Source organism: Cyphellophora attinorum, assembly GCF_001299255.1.
Source record: "Cyphellophora attinorum strain CBS 131958 chromosome Unknown Contig51, whole genome shotgun sequence".
NCBI classification, from domain to species: domain Eukaryota; kingdom Fungi; phylum Ascomycota; class Eurotiomycetes; order Chaetothyriales; family Cyphellophoraceae; genus Cyphellophora; species Cyphellophora attinorum.
This window is the reverse complement of record NW_017253279.1, coordinates 74,283-99,175: the sequence shown is the minus strand read 5'-3', so window position 1 is coordinate 99,175 and position 24,893 is coordinate 74,283. Positions and strand designations below refer to the sequence as shown.

The 24,893-nt window shown below is 54.8% G+C and overlaps 10 protein-coding genes across 10 annotated transcripts; 5 read left to right on the top strand and 5 right to left on the bottom strand.

Annotated features, from left to right (window-relative positions):
- Positions 1–13: 13 nt before the first annotated feature.
- On the bottom strand, positions 14–1,369 carry AB675_40 (Superoxide-generating NADPH oxidase heavy chain subunit A; the record flags this gene model as incomplete). Its single annotated transcript, XM_018144215.1, has 1 exon — positions 14–1,369. A coding segment is annotated over one exon (1,356 nt), but the record flags the coding sequence as incomplete, so codon positions are not given.
- A 1,477-nt stretch (positions 1,370–2,846) lies between these two features.
- AB675_39 (D-galactonate dehydratase) lies at positions 2,847–4,004 on the top strand (the record flags this gene model as incomplete). Its single annotated transcript, XM_018144103.1, has 1 exon — positions 2,847–4,004. One exon carries the CDS (start codon positions 2,847–2,849, stop codon positions 4,002–4,004), a length of 1,158 nt encoding a protein of 385 aa, XP_017994695.1.
- Positions 4,005–4,098: 94 nt separating this feature from the next.
- AB675_38 (uncharacterized protein) lies at positions 4,099–5,547 on the bottom strand (the record flags this gene model as incomplete). Its single annotated transcript, XM_018143993.1, has 1 exon — positions 4,099–5,547. One exon carries the CDS (start codon positions 5,545–5,547, stop codon positions 4,099–4,101), a length of 1,449 nt encoding a protein of 482 aa, XP_017994729.1.
- A 1,074-nt stretch (positions 5,548–6,621) lies between these two features.
- On the top strand, positions 6,622–8,274 carry AB675_37 (uncharacterized protein; the record flags this gene model as incomplete). The annotated part of the gene is made up of 1 exon (XM_018143883.1): positions 6,622–8,274. The coding sequence occupies one exon, from the start codon at positions 6,622–6,624 to the stop codon at positions 8,272–8,274; it is 1,653 nt and encodes a 550-aa protein (XP_017994733.1).
- Positions 8,275–8,795: 521 nt separating this feature from the next.
- On the top strand, positions 8,796–10,121 carry AB675_36 (Long-chain specific acyl-CoA dehydrogenase, mitochondrial; the record flags this gene model as incomplete). Its single annotated transcript, XM_018143775.1, has 1 exon — positions 8,796–10,121. The coding sequence occupies one exon, from the start codon at positions 8,796–8,798 to the stop codon at positions 10,119–10,121; it is 1,326 nt and encodes a 441-aa protein (XP_017994705.1).
- Positions 10,122–10,357: 236 nt separating this feature from the next.
- On the bottom strand, positions 10,358–11,979 carry AB675_35 (putative leucine aminopeptidase 2; the record flags this gene model as incomplete). The annotated part of the gene is made up of 3 exons (XM_018143665.1): positions 10,358–10,540; positions 10,601–11,795; positions 11,855–11,979. 3 exons carry the CDS (start codon positions 11,977–11,979, stop codon positions 10,358–10,360), a joined length of 1,503 nt encoding a protein of 500 aa, XP_017994710.1.
- Positions 11,980–12,555: 576 nt separating this feature from the next.
- AB675_34 (1-aminocyclopropane-1-carboxylate deaminase) lies at positions 12,556–13,723 on the bottom strand (the record flags this gene model as incomplete). Its single annotated transcript, XM_018143555.1, has 2 exons — positions 12,556–13,499; positions 13,552–13,723. 2 exons carry the CDS (start codon positions 13,721–13,723, stop codon positions 12,556–12,558), a joined length of 1,116 nt encoding a protein of 371 aa, XP_017994725.1.
- Positions 13,724–14,276: 553 nt separating this feature from the next.
- Positions 14,277–15,995, top strand: AB675_33 (Succinate--hydroxymethylglutarate CoA-transferase; the record flags this gene model as incomplete). The annotated part of the gene is made up of 1 exon (XM_018143448.1): positions 14,277–15,995. One exon carries the CDS (start codon positions 14,277–14,279, stop codon positions 15,993–15,995), a length of 1,719 nt encoding a protein of 572 aa, XP_017994704.1.
- A 1,195-nt stretch (positions 15,996–17,190) lies between these two features.
- Positions 17,191–21,717, top strand: AB675_32 (ABC transporter CDR4; the record flags this gene model as incomplete). Its single annotated transcript, XM_018143338.1, has 4 exons — positions 17,191–19,564; positions 19,615–19,756; positions 19,807–20,860; positions 20,911–21,717. The coding sequence occupies 4 exons, from the start codon at positions 17,191–17,193 to the stop codon at positions 21,715–21,717; spliced, it is 4,377 nt and encodes a 1,458-aa protein (XP_017994707.1).
- A 316-nt stretch (positions 21,718–22,033) lies between these two features.
- Positions 22,034–24,169, bottom strand: AB675_31 (Copper amine oxidase 1; the record flags this gene model as incomplete). Its single annotated transcript, XM_018143230.1, has 3 exons — positions 22,034–22,205; positions 22,258–23,799; positions 23,847–24,169. 3 exons carry the CDS (start codon positions 24,167–24,169, stop codon positions 22,034–22,036), a joined length of 2,037 nt encoding a protein of 678 aa, XP_017994694.1.
- Positions 24,170–24,893: the final 724 nt, after the last annotated feature.

Genomic DNA, 24,893 nt, shown 5'->3' with positions numbered 1-24,893 from the left:
TATGGTCTTCCACGTCTTGCTTCACGGAGAGATGCGGGCCGGAGGGAAGGGTTTTCTTTTCGGCTTCTTCGTTGGCGCCGAGAATCTCGCCGAGTTCTTTGGTGAAGTTGCCGACGGTGCGGACGTGGATGGAGAGGTGGTCTTCTTCGGGGGCCGAGGTGATGGTGAAGGGGTGGTATTGCCATGCGCTGACGGCAGGGACGTTCAGGAAGATGTATTGGCCGGGTTTGAGTTTGGTTTTCTCTTTGAACATTTGGATCTCGACGACGTTGGCTGGGTGTTGGATGACTTTCGAGATGAAGGTCTTGTGGCGGCCGCGGACTTCACGGGCGATGCGCTCGGCAAGATACAGGACTGCGCCGAAGACCCAGTACTTGTAGAAAGATCCGGTGCTGGCGCATTCGCCGGTGTCTTTCTTGAGGATGCAGAAGCAGCCATGTATGGAAAAGAGGACGAAGAAAAGCGTGAAGAGATGGTGAGTGTACCAGAACCGTTCGTAGTTGGCGTTGCGGGAACGATCGATGGCGGTCAGCAGCATGATGAGGAGTATCAGAATCATGAGATAGCCCGACCATCCTGGACCAGTAAGGAAGTTGAGCTGCAACCATTCTTTGAAGCCACCGTCATAGAACCTGGCGTATTTCAACAAGTTGTTCCAGTGGGCAGCGACGTGCACGATAGAGAACAGGACGAGCGAGTACCCCACGAGCTTGTGAAAGGTGACGTTCTTGTCGAATGGGATAATTCCGTTGAGCGGGCTTTCACGTAGGTAAGAGAGGATCGTTCTGCACATTGGAAGTAGGATGAGTGCGACATCGAAGGACAGCACCTCAGCGGACGCTCGTGCAAGCTGAAACGTGAGACCGAACAGTTGTCGATTGTTGTTGTAGTAGTCCTTTTTGTGGTAGTGCAGAAACGCCAAGGAGAAAAGCAAAGCGTGCACAACGGCGAAGATGCCAACAACAACGTGTGCGGCACCTTGGTTGACCGTCCATACTCGGAACTTTTCAAGAGCGCCAAGCTGACGTGGTCTGATGCCCCCGAGTTGTCCTGAATCCAGCAGGCGGTCTAGCGACGTTCTCCGGAACCGCGATGTCGGAATCTTTGGTTCGCGAAAGTCTGGAGTGCCGAGCAACGTTGCCGGCGTGCTGAGTGCAGACGATCCGAGAGGTGTCGGTGTACTCGACGCTGACGAGAAATTCGACGTGGACTTTGATGATGATATGAATGGGATGTAGTGCATCGGCAGATTATCGGATGTTGTGGCATTTGTGCGGATTGCTGGTGGCGGTGCTTGTCGAAAGAATGACTTTGGGCGTAGAAACGATGCTCTGAAGGACTTTGGTGGTAGCGACAGTCGGTCTGTCATAGTTGCGGCCCCTTGTCGTTGTCGAGGTCGTCGGTTGTGGTCTTATCGATGGCAATCCGGAGCGATTGTCGATCGTCTTTGGCCAAGGCAGGAGCTATGACAATCGTTGATGGTGTTGAAATGAGTGGACAGCGCTGAAAGCGCAACTATAGCTGTGCTAGTAGTGATTAGACAATTATGAGGACAACATAACGAGTGTGGGAGGGAATGAACTGTTGTCTGCCAACCTCTCGAAAGTCAAACATCACCTCATCGCAAGAAATCGAGGGTTGATAGCTCTCCCTTGGCATCATACCACAACATCCAGGGGGTCGGGTGGTAAGACAAGTGGACAAGGTGGGAGCGGCGGCGGAGCCGGATAATACATCCTTGTTCAGTCAGATTCGTCAACCCTTCGCTTCGATCGTGGGATTGGTTCGTCAGCATACAGGATGGGATTGTCCATCACACCCAATCCATCGTCGAAAGCGCCCTCGTAAACTTGCACGTTATCGTAAGCTGGTACCTGCATGAACAAGTCTGTTGTTTGGTGAAGGACTCGATGTTACATGCGCGTCATTCCAGCAAGGGGCAGGGTGGATTTTCATCTTCGCTTAAACTCCACTATTTGTTGATCACAGATTGTCTTGTTTGAGATTTCTCGACGTACCACAAACAACAGTGGCAGATATAAGCCAGCTTGACGAACCTCTTGCTCGCTGTGCAGCTCGTTGTGGCTGAAGCGAGTTCTTTGTGCATGTAAGACGTCTGTATCGCGCCTGCCACGCCGCTTGCGAGCTCGAAGCGCGCGGAAGCTACTTACTTGTGTCGTCAGGGGTCGTATGACGGTTCATGGTCGCAAGCACATCGTGCAATGCGAATAGAGCACGACCATTGCCGACAATGCTATGAACGCAGAGCTCGCGAACCTTCGATGATCACGATGTCGTCGATGATTTAGACTTTGACAGCGGCATGATGTCGGCATCTGCCGCCACATTCCGGAATGGTCGTTGGGGCTGCTCTTATGGGCGGAAATTGCGCGCTCACGACCGGAAAATTAGGCGATGCCTCGCCCACAAAACTTGACGACTCTCATGCAGGCACCTGACTTATCGAGTTGTCATCGTGTGCCGTCCTAGCGTCGCGTCTCTGGAGCTCTGCGACTGCGAAGTAAAGCCCAGGCCTCACCACGGCCTTCGTCTGCTTGCAATGCTCGAGCTACAGCAGCCTAGCAGTCATCGCCCCCACGACGTCCCGCACATCCCGCAGTATTTGGTGAGGGGAAGCCGAAGCTCGCTGAGAACGACGCACACGCGTGACAACGATTCAGTCGCCGACAGTACTCGGTCCTAGGCCACATCCCGACAGGTAGGTCAGTATGACACTGTGAAATATTCTAGTTTGGCAAATGCGTGACACATCAACCCACTGAAGTCATTGGATCAGTGAACTCGCTCCATCAAGGAGCCCAATTAGCCACCCTTTCCCGAAAGCAATGGCGCCTTTAGCAACTCTCGAATACTTCCGCCTACCGCCACGCTGGCTCTTCGTCAAGCTCACAGACAGCGAAGGCAACGTCGGCTGGGGTGAGGCATCACTCGAGGGTCATTCAGAGGCTGTGGAAGGATGCCTCGATGCGTTCCGCGAGCGATTCGTCGGCATGGACGCTGACCGAATCGAGCATATTTGGCAGCATGGATATCGGATGGGATTCTACCGCGGCGGCCCAGTCATCATGAGTGCTTTGGCTGGCGTGGACATAGCGCTATGGGATATGAAAGCACGAAAACTCAATGTCCCAATCTACGAGCTCCTCGGCGGCAAAGTACGCGACAAACTCAAAGTCTACGCCTGGATCGGCGGCGACCGGCCCTCCGACGTCGAAGTCGCCGCCAAATCCCGCCTCGCCCAAGGCTTCACTGCCATCAAGATGAACGCCACCGAAGACGTCGGCTGGCTCGACTCGCCCTCCATCCTCGACTCCGCCGCCAAACGCCTCGAAACCGTCAAAGCCTTGGGTCTAGACGCCGGCGTCGACTTCCACGGCCGCATCCACAAACCCATGGCCGCCCAACTCGCCAAGCGGCTGGAGCCATACCATCCACTATTCATCGAGGAGCCCTTGCTGAGCGAGAACCCCGAAGCAATCGCGGACCTTGCAAAGCAAACATCCATCCCCATCGCGCTCGGCGAACGCCTGCACAGCCGATGGGACATGAAGCCCTTCCTGACCTCCGTCGCCATCTTCCAGCCCGACATGTCCCACGTAGGCGGCATCTCCGAGCTGCGCCGCATGGCGGTGCTAGCAGAAACCTACGACGCCGCACTGGCACCGCATTGTCCGCTCGGACCGCTGACGCTGGCGGCGGAGATGCAGGTCGATGCGGTGAGTGCGAATTTCGCGATTCAGGAAATGAGTTTGGGGATTCATTATAATGTTGGGACTGAGGCGGATTTGACGAGTTATGTCAAGAATCCGGAGGTGTTTGATGTGAAGGAAGGGCATGTGGCGGTGCCGGAGGGGCCAGGGTTGGGGGTCGAGATTGACGAAGCGTGGGTGAGGAGGGCGAGTGTTGGAGTGGATGGGAAGGGGTCCAAGGCGTGGCGGAGTCCGGCTTTTGTGGGGGCGAATGGGGAGTGGAGGGAGTGGTGAGTTGGGAGGGTGTCTTTTGCGGCGAAACTGGGTCAGAACAAAATCAGGTGCATGCTCAGCGTCCTTGGTACAAGCAGTTATTTCGCGACGGCACTCAATTTCCCGGCGGCCTCGCCTTTCCCATGAGCGCATCCTCCCACCGACCACAGGTCTCATTGAAGCCCACCCAGTCTGTCTGGCCGTTGTTGAATGTCCATGCCCCGGCCAATGCTGGCATATCTTTGGGAAGTTCATCGTCCCATGACAGTGTGTTCCGCTTCGATTCGAGCATCTTCTCAATGTATGGGTAGAACCAATTCCTCGGCCACCATAGATGTCTATAGCCTTTCTTACCATTGATGTGAATCACCGGCGGCACTGTGCGTGATGCCGTATTCGTTGCGAGCGGCAGATTGCGCCAGTCCGCGAGCGCTGGGTCGACGGCATCACTCAGCGGCTCGGGTCCGTTGCCGATGAGATCGGTGGGCAGGGAGAAGTGGTGGTGGTAGTTTCCTTCTTTTGCAGTCTCCTGCACGTAGAGCGACGTGCTGTTATGCCGGATCCAGGTGAGGTAGTCGGCATAAAAGCCGGCTGTCTGGAAGATGTCGGATGACCAGTCCAGTCCGATGTGGTACTCTGTTCTTTCTCCTTTGATTTTTGGTATGTCCTTCTTTTTGGCATCGACATCAGCAGGCAGCAGGAACTCTTGGTCAGCGGCCACGTCACAGCCTCTGGCGCGGTCGTCCTCGAATTTATGGACACGACGGGCATACGACTGCAGACCGAAGACATGGCTGAAATAGAACTGGTCCGAATCGGTGACGTGACGGTGCTTATTCTGCTCAAGCGCACGCTCGAAGACGTCTTTCAGCTCCCTTGCCGGTCCCATGACAGTGCCCGAGTTCAACCAGCGAGGCCTGTTATGCATTGCTCGGCCATGATCGGTATCTGGTCCGAAAGATAGTGGTTCCATCCACGATTCTGGGATCGCCCAGCAGGAACTGTGATCATTGCCAGCAGGAGCACAAGATTTGTCCGGACCGAAGATGACGGTGTTGCGGATGTTGTGTTTCTTGACGAGGGCTTCGCCGAACGTGGAGATGTGGCGTTGATGGGATCTCTTGACTACATCGTAATATCGCTTGACGATATATGAGTGTGGCAGCTGGAACCAAATGTCGAATCCGTCCAGCATGAACACCAAATCATCCTGTTGAGACGCTGGAAGTGAGTCAAGATACTGGATGGCGCCTTCGATCTTGGCCAGATGCTGTTTCATCTCGTCTTTGTCTTCGTCGGCGCCATAGTTGAGCAGTATGGGCGCTGGGTAGCCCAGCAGGCCAGCCGAGAGTTGAAGCTGACATAGATGGTAGTTGCTGCTTGTTGCGAAGACAGCGATGTGCAGGTTCTTCGTTGATGATGAAGGGTTGTAGTTATAATCAGAGTTGAACGAAAGCGGCGCGTACAGCTGAAGGATCAAAAAGGTGGCTATGAAGAAAACGGCCGCTAGCAGCCCGTAGCGAGTGGCTTGTCGCCTGGAAAAGGCAGACACCGCTATCGACATCGTGTCATGTCGCGTGTGTTGATGTTCAATGTCATGCCGTCAAGAGCATCGTTGGACGTTGGAAAGTGCCGTCGATTAGTCCTTGCTTCGTACTGCTCACCAACAGTCGAATAATGTGACTTCGTGATGTCGTTGAGCCGTGGTGATATCTGCTGAAAGTAGCGACTACGTGCGCACTTTAGGCTTCACGTCGCCTGAAATTAGATGTGCGGGTGGGTTTAGCCGCGGCCTCGCAGTTGAGAGGTACGGGCGTGTTTTCAACTGGACCGCCTACGACGGCCCCTGGCTTTTAGCGTGTTTCGAAGTTCCGATCTGCCGGGCATGGCGGCTGTTTGCGAAGCTTGGATTCTCCTCTTGCTCACGAACTTGTTTCTTTCCATCCTAGAACTTGCACGAGACGCGTCACATCGCCGAACGATTCGCACTGCTTGAGATTCACTAAGGTTAGGGGACTGTCTTGACGTTCGCTGTCAGGACCGCCGAGCGTTCATTTGCCATGTAGAGAGATTACCGACTTTGCCGCCCTCGGCATGCCACAGACCGCGACCAGGATTTCCCACCCAACTTGTCAGATCCGTTTTCGTGTCTTCGTTCATGGACAATATTGCGAGCCATGACAAAAGACTGCCTGTATAGAGGACCGCCGCAGACGCGTGGCTTCTGAATTCATTGGCACCAGACTCAATCCGTGCCTGTGAGAAATGAAGTACCTCGACCCAGACCAAAATAGCGCCTCCTGAGCACAGCATGATCTGACTGGTAATTCTGATTTCGCATCCGCAACTTCGATCTGCTCCTACCCTGTTCGTTGTCGCTGACTTGGCTGATGTGCTAACACTGAACGGAGCGAAGGTGTTGCGTGCTCTGATTTGAGGCAGGCATCATCTGGTGGGTTCTTTTGAGGGTCTTGTCGCTCTCCACGGTTCCAAATCTGTTCCACAACGCGTACTCACTAACGGGTACCTGACTATCAACGCCGCTGATGTCGTGCAACCTTCTGGTTGACGGACCGCCTCCTACATCTGAGAACAGCATTCTTTCTTCGATGTGCGCGATTGATTCTGATGGCACGCGATGACCGGATCATGGATGCAGAGGGTACTTGAGACTGTGCGGCCAAGAGGTGGACGCTACACTCTACTCACCGACGACACATCGTCGTCCGAGCAACAAAAGTCATTGCGATACCGACGGCTAGCTCGTATCGCCATCTTCATTGTTCCGATATGGCTCATCCTGCTCTTCATCAACTACCATCATCCTCTGCGCAGACCAGCAACTCAGACCCAATCATCTGGTCCTGAGGCATCTTTCGTCCACTTCCTTCTATCCGCCACCGCCGGCACGACCTCGTTCTGTCGGACGCTGTACTCCGCCGGAGCACTCAACTATCCGACACCGCGCATCATCAACTGGGATGCGACCTTCAAAGATCGCCATCGACCAGACAAGGGCGAGTCACTTGGCAAGATCGATGCTGTCCTCGATTTCCTGAAGAAACTCGACGGTGCGCACGATGATGAACTTGTCCTCATCGCCGACGGTTACGACACCTGGTTCCAGCTCCGACCAGAAGTCCTCCTTGAGCGGTACCATGCCATCAACGAGCGAGCCCGCCAGCGCATATGGCCTCGGTACGGCCTCAAATATTATCAATCCATCGTCTTCTCCGCCCAGCGACATTGCGAAGATGCTGATGACGACTCATGTGCCTGCTCACTCGCGCCGCCCTCTCCACTCTCCGACTCCGTCTACGGCGATCTGACCGACCAGCCAACAGACGATATTATGAACCAGCACGTCTACATGCGACCGCGATATCTGAACACCGGGATGACCATCGGTCCAGCAGGGAAGGTGCGAAATCTGTACGAATACGCCCACCAGAAGATGGAGGATAATGCTACACACTACATCACTGACCGCCAGGTCTTCTCTGAGATCTTTGGCGAGCAAGAATACTTCCGCGAAATGGTCATGGCCAACAGCAGCCGCGTTCCAGAAGGCGAACTGGCGAATGACCCGCGGAATGGACACATCAGCGGCGACAAGATTGAGCTGGACTGCGACCAATGCCAGTTCGAGATCGGACTAGACTATCTCGGCGAACTATCGATGCCGACCATCTACTCCGAAGCACATATCGTCCAAATCAATCCCAACTCGACCTCGACCCTCAAGCTGCCTGAGGACATCCGAACCTCAACCCCGCCGTACTGGACGCCTGACTACAGCGGCACACGACCTCCACTGCCGTTCACTCCCTGGTCAGACCTCCCTTTACGGACAGACCGCTCGACGCACACCATTCCCGCCGCCATCCACTACCACCGCGAAGCCCCAACGAACGACACCGCATCCGCCTGGTCCAAACAATGGTACCACAGCGACCTCCGCCCCCTACTCGACGGCCACGCCAAGTCCTTTCGCATGCCCTTCGCCGTCCTCCACGACCAGCCCAAAATCGGCGTCACGCATGAGTACTGGGGCCCGCTCGACGGCTACGGTGGCGTGCGAATACACCACGAGGGAGATTTGGGCGGGGAGTGGCGGCAGTGGGATGAGTTGTGCGGAAGTGATGAGATTGGGAGGGAAGTGTTTGGTGATGGCAAGGACAGGTATGAGAATCCCGTGTACTTCTTGTATTGGGATGCGGAGAAGCAGAATTCGCAATTGGATCGGTGGATTGAGCGGGTTGAAGGAGAGAGAACCGCAGGGGTCTTATAGAGAATAGAGGATGATTGCGAGGCTTGATGAGTACATGAACATTACACTAAGCAGACGTTGTTGATACAATACAGCTGCAACTGCTGAGTATTCGAAGATGTGGAACTACATCTTCGATCTTGTGACCAGCAGTTACACAAAGCCGTCAACCGGCTTCGTCTTACTCCAAACCGGATGACAAGACTTCGTGGAGAAAGTTATTGTCCTTCTCCGCAACACCAAGTGCCTCGGTATCTTGCCGCTGACCTCGCTTCATGCATACCTACTGTAGTAGAAAGAGCTGCATGGCCACAGGTGGCGGGACTTGAAGCATTCTCTACTGATCAAACAGACTGCACTCGAGTCGAAGTGGATACAAAGTGAGCTTTTGGGTCAAAAACTGGTGCTGCCTAACCAAGTGCCTCAGTGTATCTTGGACAAATATATTTGTGTCTGACCACAGGCGTGGCACAACCACAGACAGACTCGAAAGCATCAAACCCTTCGTCAACTGGTCTCACAACATCCTATACAAGCCCAGAATGGCACCGTCACCTAACACCGCCCCCTCAACCATCCCCTTCGCCGAGCCCTCCTACCTTCACCTCCCCTCCCCCTACTTCAAACCCACCCACCTCGCCTTCCAACAACGCTGCCGCGCCTGGATGGAGGAACACTTCCTCCCCCACGTCCTCGAATGGGAGAACCTAGAAACCGTCCCGGAGTACGTCTTCGACCTCTACAACAAACACAACATGCTCCTCCCCAACCTCAAATCCCCTCTCCCGGTCAAATGGCTGCACAAACTCGGCCTCAACGACATCTTGGGCGTGCCCGTGGAGGAGTGGGACTACCTGCACACGGCGATCTGGGTCGACGAGCGCTCCCGTGCGGGCATCTCGGGCCCGAGTTCGAGTCTGAGTCCCGGGTTTGCGTATGGGATTCCGCCGATATTGAGCTTTGGGAGTGAGGCGCTGCAGGAGAAGTTCTTGCCGGATGCGCTGAGGGGGAGGAAGAGGTTTTGTATTGCGATTACGGAGCCGCATGCCGGGTCGGATGTGGCGAATATTAAGACGACGGCGTTGAAGTCGAAGGATGGGAGGTTCTATGTCGTGAATGGGGAGAAGAAGTGGATCACGAACGGCATCTGGAGTGATTATGCGACGATGGCGGTGCGGACTGGTGGGGCTGGGCCGGGTGGTATCTCAGTTCTTGTTGTCCCGCTCAAAGGGCACGAAGGTGTCAACATGCGGCGGCTACAAGTCATGGGCCAGAGAGCTGGTGGGACCACGTACATCGAGCTGGACGACGTCAAGGTGCCCGTCGAGAACCTCTTGGGCGAAGAGGGCCAAGGCATGAAGTACATCATGCAGAACTTCAACCACGAGAGACTGCTGATATCGATGGGCGTCACGCGCCAGGCTCGCGTCGCGCTGTCCACGGCGGTCGGGTATGCGATGAAGAGAGAGGCTTTCGGGAAGACCCTGATGGACCAGCCCGTCGTGAGACACAGGATCGCGAAAGCAGCGGCGGATCTGGAGACGCTGCAGGCGTATGTGTATGAGTTTGTCTATCAGCTGAATAACATGAGCAAGGAGGAGGCGGATGAGAAGCTTGGTGGACCGACTGCGTTGCTCAAGGCGAAGGCTGGGATGGTGTTTGGGCAGTGCGCGGAGACGGCGGTGTTGATCTTTGGAGGAAATGGATACACGAGAACGGGGCAGGGGGAGTTGGTGGAGAAGTTGTATCGCGATACCATGGGGTCGAGGATTCCGGGAGGGAGTGAGGATGTCATGTTGGATTTGGCGGTGAGACAGTTGGTGAAGAATTATCAGAAGGGGCTGAAGAAGCCTGCTTCGAAGCTGTGAGTGCCGGTATCGTGGATGAAAGCTGGCTGGCAGGCCAGGCCGGATCGTGGATGGAGTCACGATGATCAACAGAGGTCTCTGCGTGTCAGTTCCTGATCAGATTGGGCTGGTGCCAGCACGAGGGACATCTGATATGTTATGAGCTGTATTTGGCTATCTGTAGTCAGCTGAGTCTCAAGTCTGCCGTGCTCTGATAATATCTCAGCAACATCCACTACTTCTCCTGTGCGCTGCCTCTAGTCATCATGGCCGCAAGTTCCAAGGTGCAGGTGCTTCTCGCCTGGGATCTGAGACCATGGGAACAGCTCAGCGGAAGTGATGCCGGCGCCACGCTTGGCAAGTCGAGTTACGTTGGATGGCGCCTTCGGGATCAGATCTTGGCCTTTCATCGCTAGTGTCGTGAGAACATTCGCCACAGCCTGAGATGAACAGTCAGTAAGAGAAGTTGAGGGCAGGGAGGGCAACGCGCGACTGCTTACCTTTGCATTGATGGCCAAGACCGTGCTGTTGGCGTTCTCGTATGTGTCACATTCCTGGTGATAGCATGGGTCTTGAGCGACCCCAGTCCCGGTATGGAGCCCACCCACAGGCTTCTCCAGTGTGCTCATGAACGTCGCGTAGTCAGAGCCGCCCGTAGAAGCAGCGGCTGTGACGTTGATTCCTCTCCCCTCAAGGTGATCCACAAAGAGCTGCTCGATCACTTCGCTACCAGGCGCGCCAGTCACGTTGTGAGTGCTTCCATCTCCATCAAACACGCCAAAATAGCCTCGGGAAACCATATCGAAGTTGAGGTATACCAAGATCGAGTCAGCCTCTTCTGGCGTGACGTTGTCGGTATAGTACGTGCTGCCCACAAGGCCGTTCTCCTCTGCACCCCACCATGCAAATCGGATCCTGTTGGTAAAGGTGTATGGTTGAATTGCGTGGAAGAGAGAAAGCAATAGCGCACTCCCAGACCCGTCATCGTTGATACCAGGTCCAGCTTGCACAGAGTCGAGGTGGGCTCCGAGGATGATTAGATTATCGGAATCGCCGCATCCGCTTTCGACGAAGACGTTTTGAGTGATGCGCTCCTCAATCAATTGCACCAGCTCGAGATGCGCTTCAATTGTCTCACCGGCTTCAAGTCTCTCCACGAGAGGTAGGCCGTCTGCACGATTGATATAGCCTGCAGGTACAAATTCGTCCGGGTCCGGAGCAGATAGTGTGCCCGCGGTCACCTTCGTGTCAATGTCGCTGTAGATGACCACACCCTTGGCTCCCGCTGCGGCTGCTGGCCGTACTCGCCCAGCCAGAGTTCCCCCTGTAGGACAGCGAAAGCGCTCGACGAGCACGATCTTGTCCGTCACATCGAGATCGGCATATCCGGAGGCATTGCAACCAGCTGCACCGGACGGGCCGAGAACTAGCTCAGCGGTGAATCCGCCTTCCTCGGTGGATGGTGAGTAGGTCAGGCCATAGATGTAGTAGCTCGTGTCGTCGACGGTGAAGTCGATGGCGGTGGTTTCGGCATACAGAGCTGGAAAGTCTTGGACTGAGCTGATCCAGGACTTGGATTTGTCGAGCTCAGAGAGGATGAAGTCTACAGAGGCGGCGTAACCGGGCTGGCCGAAAGCGCGATTGCCACCATTCTCGTCGGCGATGGTCTGAAGGGAAGCTAGAGTTGACATCAGGCTGGCATCGTTAGTCGAGGTGCTGCTGAGATCGGAGAGACCAGCTGCCCAGTGGCCTACCTTTCTGTGGTGACGGCCTCTTCAAAGGCTGCTGCATTTAGTGGTTTGGGACGCTCTGCGACAGCCGTCGTCAGGCCACAAGCGCAGACGGCCGCAGCGACGAAGATGTTAGTGGTGCGTGTCATGCTGGCAGTCGATTCACTCACACCTTGCTCGCAGAAGTCACAGTCCCACGGAACTCACACTGAGCAGGTTGTATTCTTCCTTATGCATTGGACCTACCTGGAGCCAAGAGAGTACGTGAGCATTGATGTAACGTCTGTGGGAAGGCTTGAATTCCAGCAGGTTTCCAGCGCTGTGATAAGACCATATCCCGGGCGCTGGTGACTGTAAGTCTCCTCGCTACCACAGTGACCTTCCCGCTGCGTCGTAGTGCTCATCTTGGCTGGTCTTGATACCAAGAAATGATCGTCGCGGAAACGATGGAGTATTTTCGAGACCTTCACAAGCAGGTCGTCGGCTTTCGTAACGATGGTGGCGAGAGCAGGTGATCAGTCTGCCGCTCGAGACGGTTCGTGCTAGACTTGGATGTGACAAAAGTTGAAGGCTATTTGAGCAGCGCTGGTTCGACGAAGCTTGATGCATGACGTCAGAAACGCGAAACAAATCAGAACGCGCGCCGAAGTCATCTCAAGCTCTTCGCGTCGTTACTATCACGCTCATTATTATCCTTAGCGCCCTTCCACCTTGACTTGCTTCTGTCACGCATGCCCATTCAAAGACTCGTTCTTCTTCCTGTTTGTAATTGCCGCCGTCTCACCCTGAAGCTCCGAGTATGCGTTTAGAGCTAGCTGCCCTCCCAGGTGAGCGTAGAGCACGTTACTACCGTCCGCAAACTCTCCATTCCTGACCATGTCCATCAAACCCGCGAGACTCTTGCCTTCATACACCGGATCCGTGATGAAGGCCTCTGTCCTTGCACCGAAGTTGATCGCATCAATGGTGCGCTGGTCAGCAACACCATAAATGCCTCCATGGTAGCGTTCATCAAGGATTACATCTGATTCTGTGATGTCGTCCTCTGACAGCCCTATCCGACCGGCAGTCTGGCGCGCGATCCGAAGGACCTGGTCGAACGTCTCTTTTGGCTTTGCTGAGGCATCGATGCCGATAACTTTCCGCTTAGGACTGGCTCCCGTCTTCTCGAGCAGCTTGAAGCCTGCGATCATGCCCGCGAATGTGCTACCTGTGACAGCACAAACGATGATGGTGTCGAAGAAGACGTTCTGCTGAAGTTCTTGCTGGCGGACTTCGAAGGCCCATCGCGCGAAGCCCAGACCACCGCAGGGGTGGTCGGATGCCCCAGCTGGAATATAGTAAGGTTTGCCACCGGTGCTAATGACCTCTTCCTTCAAGTTCGCTAGCGTCGGCTTGTGCTCAATACCGAAGCCGGAAGAGTCCAGCCTCACATCAGCGTTCATAAGACGAGAAAGCTGGATGTTGCCGATCTTATCGTACCCAACGTTCGAGGAATGATCGGACACCCAATTCTCCTGGACCAGTTTGCATTTCAGCCCAGCTTTCGCAGCAGCCGCTGCGACTTGGCGAGTGTGATTCGATTGAAGACCGCCAATGGAGATGAGTGTGTCGCATCCCTGAGCGATGGCTTCTGGCAGGAGGTATTCTAGCTTCCGCGTTTTGTTGCCTTGTCGGCGAAATTAGCAAGAGCTCGGTGAGGAGGGAAAGATGGTACATACCACCATACGCGAGAGGTGAGTTGCAGTCGTCGCGCTTTGCCCAAATGTTCACCTTGCCGCCCAACGCTTTCGAGATTCGTGGAAGGGAATGAATTGGCGATGGACCAAATGTAAGTTCATACCGCGGAATGGACGCAAACGGCTCTGGAAGAGGAAGTTGTCCTTGCGACATGATCGGTGACAGAGTTTCTGGCTGCGGATGCTCGGGATATGGTCGATCGCTCCACGGCGGCTCGTTTCGATACACGGGCTCGCCCTGTTGATCCTGATCGGAATCTTATAGTCGTGACTGGGGGATAAGGCTTTCTGGATTGAGCGTTGACCGTCGGGCACGCCTGACGCTCATTGGTTCGAAAGTCAAACTGGATCACCTATCCATTGGCAAAGGGCGGACATTGACGGCGACTATCGGGAGTGACGCACTTCTACCGTCCCTCGGAGCAGCGACCTTGGTCCATGCACGATGCAAAAGTCGTCTATCTGGATTCGAAGTCCAGGTGTCCCAGTTGAGAAGATGGCTTGACCCGTGCGTAGGGGCCCGGACGATCCCACCGAGGCACCACATGCCCATGCGGGGAATCATTGGGGAACTGACAACTCCGCCAGTCGAGGCAATAGGATGTGAATGCACTACGCAATTGCACATGCAGAAGAACCACTGCGAGAATTTCGATACGCGGCAGGGCATACATTGAGGTGTCAGTCGCTATCGATCTCGTGCAGCAATGGGCAGCATGTCACACTACTCGGTCCCGTCCGAAGCAGCCAAGGTCCTCCAAAATGGCATCGTCAGTCACTCACAGCACAGCTCCTTACCGACAGAAGCTAAAGCGCTAGCATCTCGCATACATTTCACCGGCCAGGAGAAGCCTCGTCTCGCCGTCTCCTGGCGTTTCGCCGAGTCTACTTCTGCTCTCCTTGGCCTTGAAGCAATTCTCATCAACGTCCTCCTTGGCAGAAGATACAACCTGGAGGCACAAGACGTCACCATTGACACCGACCATGCCTCGCTCTTCATCATGTCGCCCTATCTCGTCGAGTTGGAACCGGACGCTGATGCCGACATTGTGCCGACGAGTCTGTTCGAATCCCAGGCGAAATTTGCAAAGTATTTTCCGAATCGCGATATTCATGGAATGGCTTCAACGCCGCTACGTCGTGGTGTTTCGAACATCTATCGAGCGGGCGATGGAAGGTATGTGCACACGCACGCTAGTCTTGATCCGACGCCGAGCCTCAATGCGATGGGCTTGCCGGCGGATGATCCGAGGGTAACGAACCAAGAGGAGTGCTGGGCGGTGCTGAAGGACACGGTCGCCTCGAAGACGGCAGACGAGTGGGATGGCGTGCTGGGTGAGGATGCTAAACAAGCTTGCACCATCTGTCTCGATGCGGAGCAGTACAAGGCTAGTGCACAGGGCAAGGCTAACGCAGGCGTTGGTCTCTACCGAATCCATCACCAGGCAAGTGACTCGCTACCCAAGGGGTGGTGGCCGGCGACTGCGCTGACTAGTCCAACACGGCCCCTTGCAGGACTCAAGGTCCTTGACCTGACGCGTGTGATCGCCTCGCCGACGATGACAAGAGGGCTGGCAGAGCTGGGTGCGAGCGTGATGCGTGTGACGGCGCCGCATTTACCGGACTATTCTGGCTTGCTGCCGGATCTGAATTGGGGAAAGTGGAATTGCAGTTTGGATCTCAGGAAAGCCGAAGACTTGGCCAAGCTGCAGAATCTGCTGAAAGAGGCAGACGTTGTCGTCAATGGCTACCGACCTGGTGTGCTGGACAAGTATGGTTTGAGCCACGAGAAGGTCTTTGAGCTTGGGAAGAGGCGGGGCCGCGGCTTCATCTACGTGCGCGAGAACTGCTTCGGCTGGGAAGGCGGGCCACTGGACCACCGCAGCGGTTGGCAGCCGATCTCTGACGCTCATAGCGGCGTGTCGTTTGGGTACGGTCGGTCGATGGGGCTAGACGAGCCCGTTACTCCTATCTTTCCACACAGCGACTTCGCCACAGGAATTGCCGGGACATGTGCGGTGTTACAAGCGCTGATCGAGCGAGGAGAGAAAGGAGGGAACTTTCTGATCGACACGGCGTTAAACTACGCAAACCAGTGGTTGGTGAAGCACGTAGGCGAGTATCCAAAAGAGGTCTGGGAGGATGTGTGGGCGGCAAACGGGAAGCCGGTGTTTCGACATTGGCATAACACGGGCGTCATTCTGCCTGCGCATCTCAAGCTCTGCGCGCAGCAGGGTCTGTTTGAGAAGAGGCACTTCGAGGTCAGAAAATCGGGCGCGCTGGGCGGGCTGCCGATGAGGATGGTAAAGCCTGTTCTGCAGTACCTGGACGGCCACGTCGAATTGGGCTTCAATGTTGGCACAAGAGGGAACGGTGTCGATGCTGCCAGGTGGCCGGAGGACTTACTGAACGAGGTCGTCGAATAGTGAGCATCGTGTCTGTGACGTGAATGTCATTCTCGCAGCAGGCTCACTGCGCTGATTGCGGGTTTTCTGTGGCACAACAGCGCGATGGCTCGACCTGAGGCGCCGTCGGACGGCCGTGAAACAATTCATGGCGTCCTTGATTCCAAGACAACTCTTTGCGGTGACAATTGGGAAATCATGCGCATCATGCGCATCGAGCGCTTCCAGCGAGCCATAACTCGCCATCGTGGTCAAGATCTATATGTGTAGGACCACGGCGTGCACATTATGACCGTCACGCAGTCTCGACGTCGAGAAGCAAACATCTTAGGCACGCATGTCGTAGAAGAAGCGCAAGATTGACCTTGGACGAATCGAGATAGCAATGCGAATTCATGGGGCGAAATTGTTAGTTCGGTCCTTACTTAAGCAAGCTGTCGATCAGGGCTGTGCCTGTGCCAGCAGACAAAGTTAGCTAAGTCGCCTGTACAATTCGCGCGGCAAGCGAAAACTCGTCGAACGAGTTATCGGCACGAGAGACTGCTCATCAAGCCATCTGCAGCTGATGGCGTCAAGAATTCGAGGGCAACATGACCCAAGCAAATCAGAACACTCTCGGGCCCGGAACATCATGTCGCCGCCCGAGTCTTGGAAGCCGAGACCGTGTGGACCTCCTTTTTTCTGCACCTTCATCACTTCAGCAGCTTCGTATTTCGCAACCTTAACAGGCCTCCCTCCCAAAATAATAATCTTTGTGCAAGCCAAAACGCCACGCATGTCGTGCAATTGTCTGCGCTGGGTGCGCAGTCTTCGGTACCCTGCTTCATCGTGTAAACAAGCTCTCGCTCCTCGCAAGGCTAGCCCCTGTGCGGATGGCAGACCCTTATTCCCACGTGTTGACCTGGCAGATCCGCCCCATTTGCGACAGTATGAAGCTACGTGCTGCCATGATCAACTTCGAGGCCCACCTTGGGATGTTGCCATTGTGCAGGAGCACAACTCCTGGTACTCATTTCGGCAGGAGCGGCCATGAAACACGACTGCCCCAGCTGCTATACATACTCGCTCTGTTGCCTCTCTCATCCCGTGGCGAACACAACATTAGCTAATATTCATCCTCACTCTCAGAATAGTCGCAGCATTCGATCAATATCTTTCCTTCCTATATTATGAGCCCTGCGATTATTTGACTGACTAAGCAGGCCTACACCCAGCCATGGCGGACCAGGCAAAGGCCAGCAGACAGGTTTCTCAACAGGCCGAAAGTGTTTCTACATCAGACAACGACTCAGTCGAGCTTCAGAGGATAACGACGAAGTCTGCAGGTGACATACTGTCGCTTTCGCCTCGAACACCAGCTTCAGCAGAGTACGATGTGGATCCCACCACCGCCGCCGAGCTCGCCGCAACAGTCACACAAGCTATTTCTCCCCATCGAACTGTCACAGCTTCCGGATTGAATCTCTCGTCGGATGTACTTGATCCAAAGAGTCCCTCGTTCAACTTCCGCCTGTGGGCTAAGTACCTCGTCTATCAGCTTGAGAGCACTGGTATTCGAAGGCCACGAGTCAGCACAACGTTTCGGAATCTCACCGTGACAGGCACCGGCGATGAGATCATGCTGCACAAGACTGTTGGCTCTCTCCTCACGGCACCCTTTGGGTTCGCCAAAGTTCACAAGAGACGACACAACGCAAAGCGGACCATTCTGAATGGCTTCAACGGCTCCATCAACACCGGAGAGATGTGTATCGTTCTTGGACGGCCTGGCAGTGGATGCAGTACGTTCCTCAAAGCCCTCTCTGGACACCTGGAGGGCGCCAAGATCAGTAAAGAATCGAGCATCAGATACAGCGGTGTAGCACAGGAAGACTTCGGGTTGCACGGCGAGATCCTATACAACAAGGAGAACGAATCACACTTCCCTCACCTTACGGTCGGACAGACACTGCACTTTGCCGCTGCTACTCGCTCGCCCGCGGAGAATGTTCTCCAAATGCCTCGGAAGGACTTCTTGAACTACATCGTCGACATCGCTCTCAACGTCTACGGCTTGACTCATGCTCGACATACACGTGTCGGCAACGACTTCATTCGCGGCGTGAGTGGTGGCGAGAGAAAGCGCGTTAGTATAGCCGAGATGGCATTGACCGGTGCAATGGTTGGCGCATGGGACAATGCGACACGTGGTCTTGATTCCGCCACTGCACTCGAATTCGCCCGTGGTCTCAGAACGTCGGCCGATGTCTGGGGATCGAGCCATATTGTGGCCATTTATCAAGCCAGTCAGTCTACATTCGACCTCTTCGACAAAGCAATAGTTCTGTATGCGGGACGCCAGATCTACTTCGGGTCGGCCAGCAATGCTGGTGCCTACTTCGAGGCAATGGGATGGCAGCGGCCACCACGAATGACGACTGGAGATTTCCTCACCAGTGTAACGAATCCGACTGAACGCGCGGCTCGACCAGGATTCGAAGCACGTATTCCCAGAACTCCAGAGGAGTTCGAGAATCGATGGCTGCAGTCCGAAGAGTACAAACAATGTCTGGCCGATATCCAGGAGACCTTGCATGCTGCCGGAGATGGCAACGAGGCTCTACATCAATTCCAAGCACATCATCACATGGTCCAGTCGAAGCACTCTCGACAAAAGTCACCTTTTCGAATCAGCGTACTCATGCAAATCCAATTGTGTATCCACCGGTATTACCAAAGAATATGGAACGACAAACCTTCTACTATCTCCAAAGTCGTGGCTCAGATCGTTCAGGGTCTGATAGTCGGTAGCATCTTCTATGGTACACCCGACAGCACAACGGCTTTCTTCAGCAAAGGATCTGTGTTATTCACGGTCGTTTTGGTCAATACACTGATGTCAGTCGCCGAGATCCCAACCCTCTACAATCAACGCCCTATTGTCGAGAAGCATGCTCAGTATGCGCTATACCATCCGGCTGCAGAGGCTCTGGCAAGCGTCATTGCGGACTTGCCTATCAAGCTCTTCATAAGCACGTGTTTTGGCGTCATCATCTACTTCTTGGCTGGTCTCAAGCAGGAAGTGGGCGCATTCTTCGTCTTCTACCTCTTCACGACAGTCACGATGCTCACCATGAGCGCCTGCTTTCGATGCATCGCGGCGGCCGCCAAGACAGTACAGTCCGCAATGGCGTTCGCTGGCCTTGGCATTATAGCCATTGTCATCTATACAGGCTTCACGATCCAGCGTCCCCTCATGCAAAATTGGCTGCAGTGGATTAGCTGGGCAAATCCTGTTGCATATGTATTCGAAGCTCTACTCACCAACGAGGTGCATGGCGTCGTGTTCGCTTGCACTGCAACGTCCCTGGTCCCTCCGTACGGCGAGGGAGACGCGTTTCAATGCGCCATGCCCGGTGCCGTCGCTGGACAGAAAGGTGTTCTGGGCGACGACTGGGTCTCTTCGGCGTACGAATACAGCTACGATCATCTATGGCGCAACTTCGGCATCGTGATAGCGTATATGCTCGCTTTCTATGCACTGTATCTGGTCTTGTCCGAACTCAATTACAAAGTGCCATCGAAAGGCGAGGTGCTGGTGTTTCGACGCGGTCACCAGCCAAAGAGCCTGCAATCTATGCCAGCTGATGTGGAATCCAAGGATGGCAGATTCACGAGAAGGACAGTGTGCCATCCGAGCCTGGAGCTTTGAGCCTCATGCCCCAACCAACAGAAGTGTTCACCTGGCGCGACGTCTGTTATGACGTGCCTGTCAAAGGCGGCACTCGTCGGCTCCTCGACACGTGTCTGGCTTTGTCAAACCTGGCACTCTGACCGCATTGATGGGCACAAGCGGCGCAGGCAAAACAACCCTTCTTGATGTGCTTGCAAATCGAACGAATGTCGGCGTTGTTACTGGAGCCATGCTAGTGAATGGCAAGCCCGTCGATTCGTCCTTCCAGCGCAAGTCTGGTTACTGTCAGCAGCAAGACGTTCATCTCGAGACCGCCACCGTTCGAGAGGCTCTTCAGTTCTCGGCCATGCTCCGACAACCGAAGTCCGTGTCCAAGCAGGAAAAGTTCGATTATGTGGAACAAGTCATTATTATGTTGGGCATGCAGGACTTCGCCGAAGCTATTGTCGGCGCCCCTGGTGAAGGCTTGAACATCGAGCAGCGCAAGCTTCTCACTATCGGCGTTGAACTTGCTGCGAAGCCGGCGTTGCTGATCTACCTCGATGAGCCAACCTCAGGTCTCGACTCGCAGTCATCTTGGTCCATCATCTGTCTCCTCAGACGCCTTGCCGACTCAGGGCAGGCTATTTTGACCACCATTCATCAGCCGTCGGCCATCCTCTTTCAGCAGTTCGACCGGCTGCTCTTCCTTCAGAAGGGCGGCAAGACAGTCTATTTCGGCAACATCGGCCCTAATTCGAGGACGCTGGTCGATTACTTTGCAGCTAGTGGCGCACGTCCTTGCGGCGACGAGGAGAACCCGGCCGAGTACATCCTGGAGGTTGTTGCCGGTCCACAGGCCCCCAAAGATATTGATTGGCACACGAACTGGAAAGCAAGCACTGAGTCGCAGACCGTTCTCTCTCAAATCGATGAGCTCCACGAGCAGTACGGCACGAAGACTGCGACAACTGAAAGTTTCACTGACGTCGCGGCCATCGACACCCAGTACGCCATGCCGACCTTGACTCAGTATCTGTACGTAACCAGACGTGCCTTCCAGCAGTATTGGCGTACTCCGTCATACATCATCGGAAAGCTCGGACTCTGCACTGCCTGTGCCTTGTTCGTCGGGTTCTCCTTCTGGCAGCCCGATAGCTCCCAAGCCGGAATGCAGAATGTCATCTTCTCGATCTTCATGATCTTTACGATCTTCACACCACTGGTACAGCAGGTAAGTCTTCCACCGTCGACCGCTTGCAGGTCCACTAACGTGAACGCCAGATCATGCCGCGCTTCACAACCTCCCGCGCACTGTACGAGGTTCGGGAACGGCCCTCACGCATGTATAGCTGGTCCGTCTTCATGACATCCAACATCGTCGTTGAAGTCCCCTGGCAGGCTCTGTCCGCGGTGCTGGTCTTCGTATCCTGGTATTTCTCCGTCTTCGGAACCGACAACCCGGTCAAAACCGATTTCACGGCTCTCGCATTCTGCTTGACCTTCTACATATACGTCAGCAGCTTCGCGTTCATGATCATCGCGGCTCTGCCCGACGCGCCAACTGCTGGACCGATCAGTGCTCTGCTATTCAGCTTGATGATTACCTTCTCTGGTGTGCTGCAGAAGCCAGATCAGCTGCCCAATTTCTGGCAATTCATGTGGAGAGTCTCGCCCTTCACATACATGCTTGGCGGATGGGCTGGCGCTGGACTGCAAGGAAGGGAGATCAACTGTGCGGCAAACGAGTTTGCAATCTTCAACCCACCTAGCAACATGACTTGTGCGGAGTACTTAACGCCATACTTTCAGGAAGGTGCTCTTGGGCGTTTGCTCGTGCCCGACGCCACGAGCGACTGTCAATATTGCCCGCTGCAAAATGCGGACCAGTACTTGGCGATGAGCGATATTTATTCTTCCGACGTTTATCGCAACCTGGGGATCTCGTACGGCTATATTGTCTTCAACATAGCTGCGGCCGTCTTATTCTACTACCTCTTTCGAGTAAGGAGGATTTCGTTGTTGCGGAGTTTGATCCAGGGAATCGTGCGGCTTATCAGGACTGTCAAGCCGCACAAGGCTACGGAATGAGATTGATATTCGTAAGAAGAGCTGTAGCAGATAGAGAAACACGAGTGCATCCTTATCAGACACACAGATGAATTGAAACGCGTTACTTGACTGTCGAGAATGTCTTCTGGCCGAGACGGCGAACCGCTAAGAGTCGTGCCGGAAAGCCAGTGGAGATTGGCGGTTGCCCCGCAAGCGATGGGGCCGACAGGGCTCATCTTTTTTGACGCGTCGCAAAAGCGCGTTACAGTATGTCATCATTATGGTCAAGAAACTACACGGACCTCCTGAACTACATATCAACGGACGATTTCCACCGCCGAACTCGACGGAAGCTTCAATGGCACCCAGCATGACCATTTGTCCCGTTCGAGCCGTTCACGCCGTTTGCGGCGGTCGATCCGTTCGTCAACACAGAGGCACTATTCACATTCGAGGGAACGTCGATGGACGGATTCGCCGTGAAGAAGTCGGCCGGACGGAGATTGATTTGGTGGACTTCTGCCGGCCTGTCGAGCTGTTAGCAAGTTGTTTAGTCCCAGTTGATGGCGGGAGACTTACATGACAGGCCAGTCCTCCACTCTCGGATTGTGCGTTAAGCCGAACACACTCCAAACCACGACATCGCTGTTGGCCACCTCGTCATTCCGCTTGACCGCGTCGCTCAGACCTCCCTTCTCAACCTTGGATGATAGAGGGTAGCGACCTGCGGCGTACAGCTCGCGATCGGCATACTTGGTCACCCAGACGTGATGCTGCGCAAATTGTGCGCGTTGGGCTTGTCCCGATTCCGGCTGCGCCAACAGTAGCTGTGTATCGACTGGCGTGAACTTGTAGCTGACGTTGCGGCCACTGATTGGGTTCTTCTTGTCCTGATTCACCATCTTGATCACTCGGTTATGACGAGCTGCGGCATCGATCCATTGTGACTTCTCGACTGGAGTCTTCCGGACCTCGTACAGATTTCCAGCAGGGTTCTTGGGTCCCACGGCCACAGGGTGTGACTCCTCGACCACGACGGTGTTCTCGTATCCGTCGACTGCGGGGTCAAGCCGGACGCAGAAGATGTGCTGATGATTTTGTGCTAGCGCGCCTGGCGAAACGACATTGCCGTAAGCGGACGTCTTACCGGGATCGATGTTCACCACTGAAACAATGCCCGTGGCGCGTGTCTCGACAGTAATGCCGCCCGCGAGGTCGAACTTGTACGCAAAGACGTACTCATAATTGGCAAGCGTGATGATGAACTGCACCACCAACTCCCGATTGCGTGTCACGACAGCACGGTTCGTCCGCCAGTTGGTATGCTTCCAGCCGATACCATTGTCTTGCTCGTGCAGACAGACAACGTTCGGTGCAACTTCTGCGGTGTTGTTGGCAGCCATGATGACACCGTCGAAGTACTTGATCACACCGAGGCAGTCACAGCCGAGCTTGAGGTTGTTGGTGGCGGAGCCAATGCCGCCATCGCCAAAGTCGAATGCTTGCTTTCGCGGGAACGGCGATCGGGGATCTGCGTACGGCACGGACATTTCGCTGATGCTTAGCCGATACATGACGCTGCGACCTTGGAAGTGGACATCGTGGATTGTGGCACCCTCTCTTGGGTTGAAGCCTACGCGGAATCGCCAGTGCTCCCATTCGATCAGGCCTCCGTTGACGCTGAAGGAGGGCCCGTCTGGTTGCGACACGTTCAGTGCTTTCAAAGTTGTGCGCGGGCCATTTGGCAGGAGTTCGGGTACGTAGTCTGCACCTACGCAATGGTCGAGCACGTTGGGTTTGTGCGTCTCGTCCTGTAGGCCGTCCTGGTCGCCACCGGTAGGTAGTCGGTCCACCCGAACGATCTCCTTCGTCTTGGCGTTCATGACTGGTATCAAGGGCAGAGGGTAAGCATAGAAGTTGGAGTCTGGGTTGTTCTGTCGGGTATCCCGGCCGAAGCAGAGGCCTTGGAAATACCGGTTGTTCTCCTCGTCAGCACCGAGTCCATCATATGGCCAGGGCTCAACGACGACTTCGAAGCCTTCTGGTAGCTTCAACTCTGCGACAGCATCGGCGAAAAGCTTGCTTTCAGCTACTGCATTCACGAGATATCGAAATTCAGGGCTGTCACCTGTCAGTATGAGGCCACGTCCTGAGCGACAACGGCTTACATGCTCAGACTCGCATGATGCTCCTCCGGCACAATGATATGCTCCACTCGCTTTCCGGTGTCGATGTCAACGATCGATTCCTGTGACTGTACGCCACCTTTGCCGTCCAGCACATCATACTGGCAAAGTGCTTGGCGGGGTATTGATGGCAGAGGCTGGCCACTGTGTTCTGCGGTGAGGTACTTCCGGAGCAGTGCCTTCTTGGGCTCGTCTAGGTAGATTTCCCGGAAGAAGACGTTGTGCTCGGAGTGTAGCCCGCACACTATATCTCTGGCCTTGTGAGTCTCCTCCAGTGAGAGGCCATCAAGCGGGTGCGGCGCCATTCTGTTTACTCCTGTACTGCTGTTGTTCAAAGATTCCTTCGTAGGGACCTGCCCGTGATACAAGTGTACTATATCGAAGATGACAGAAGCTGAAATATAGAAAGATGTTGATGGTTCTGGCTGTCCTGATATCGTTCTTGAAAGGTGAGCCAGACCACGAGTGCTTCGGCTGCACCTGCTCAAAAGGCGTTAATGCATGTTGGACTTGGCGAAGCAGTCGCAAAATTCCGCTCTCAGGAACACCTGTTCCGTCTTTCTTACCTTATCAAACAGCCCGCAACGATCGGATCCGATTGGGATGTCCGTAGGCTTCTGGTCCTGGTATGAGCGTGCGCTTCGTTTGTAAATGCTCGACGGCCTTGATTGAACGATGCAGAGCCGCGGCGCAATTGTCTGTCATTGGTTGCATTCGTGCGGCATTGCGTATGGATCCCAAGGTCTTACAGACGAACAGCCACCAGGATTTTGCATCCGTGCGTGTCTCCTCTTCGTTCTTGTCAAGCAAGCTATGCTAAGCTGTCGATTTCACACTATGCTACGACCGTCCATTCGTTGGCAGCGTAGTTGTTCGCTCGCAGTCGCGTCAGCAAACAATGGCAGCAGCAATCTGAACCGGGAGAAATCTTATAGGCTCGGTCATGTCCGCCGGCATCATTGCAAGCGCTCACTGCGGGGTTGGAGCTCTTCCTTCCGCCGGATAGCTCTCGGGGGAAATTCATTGCGA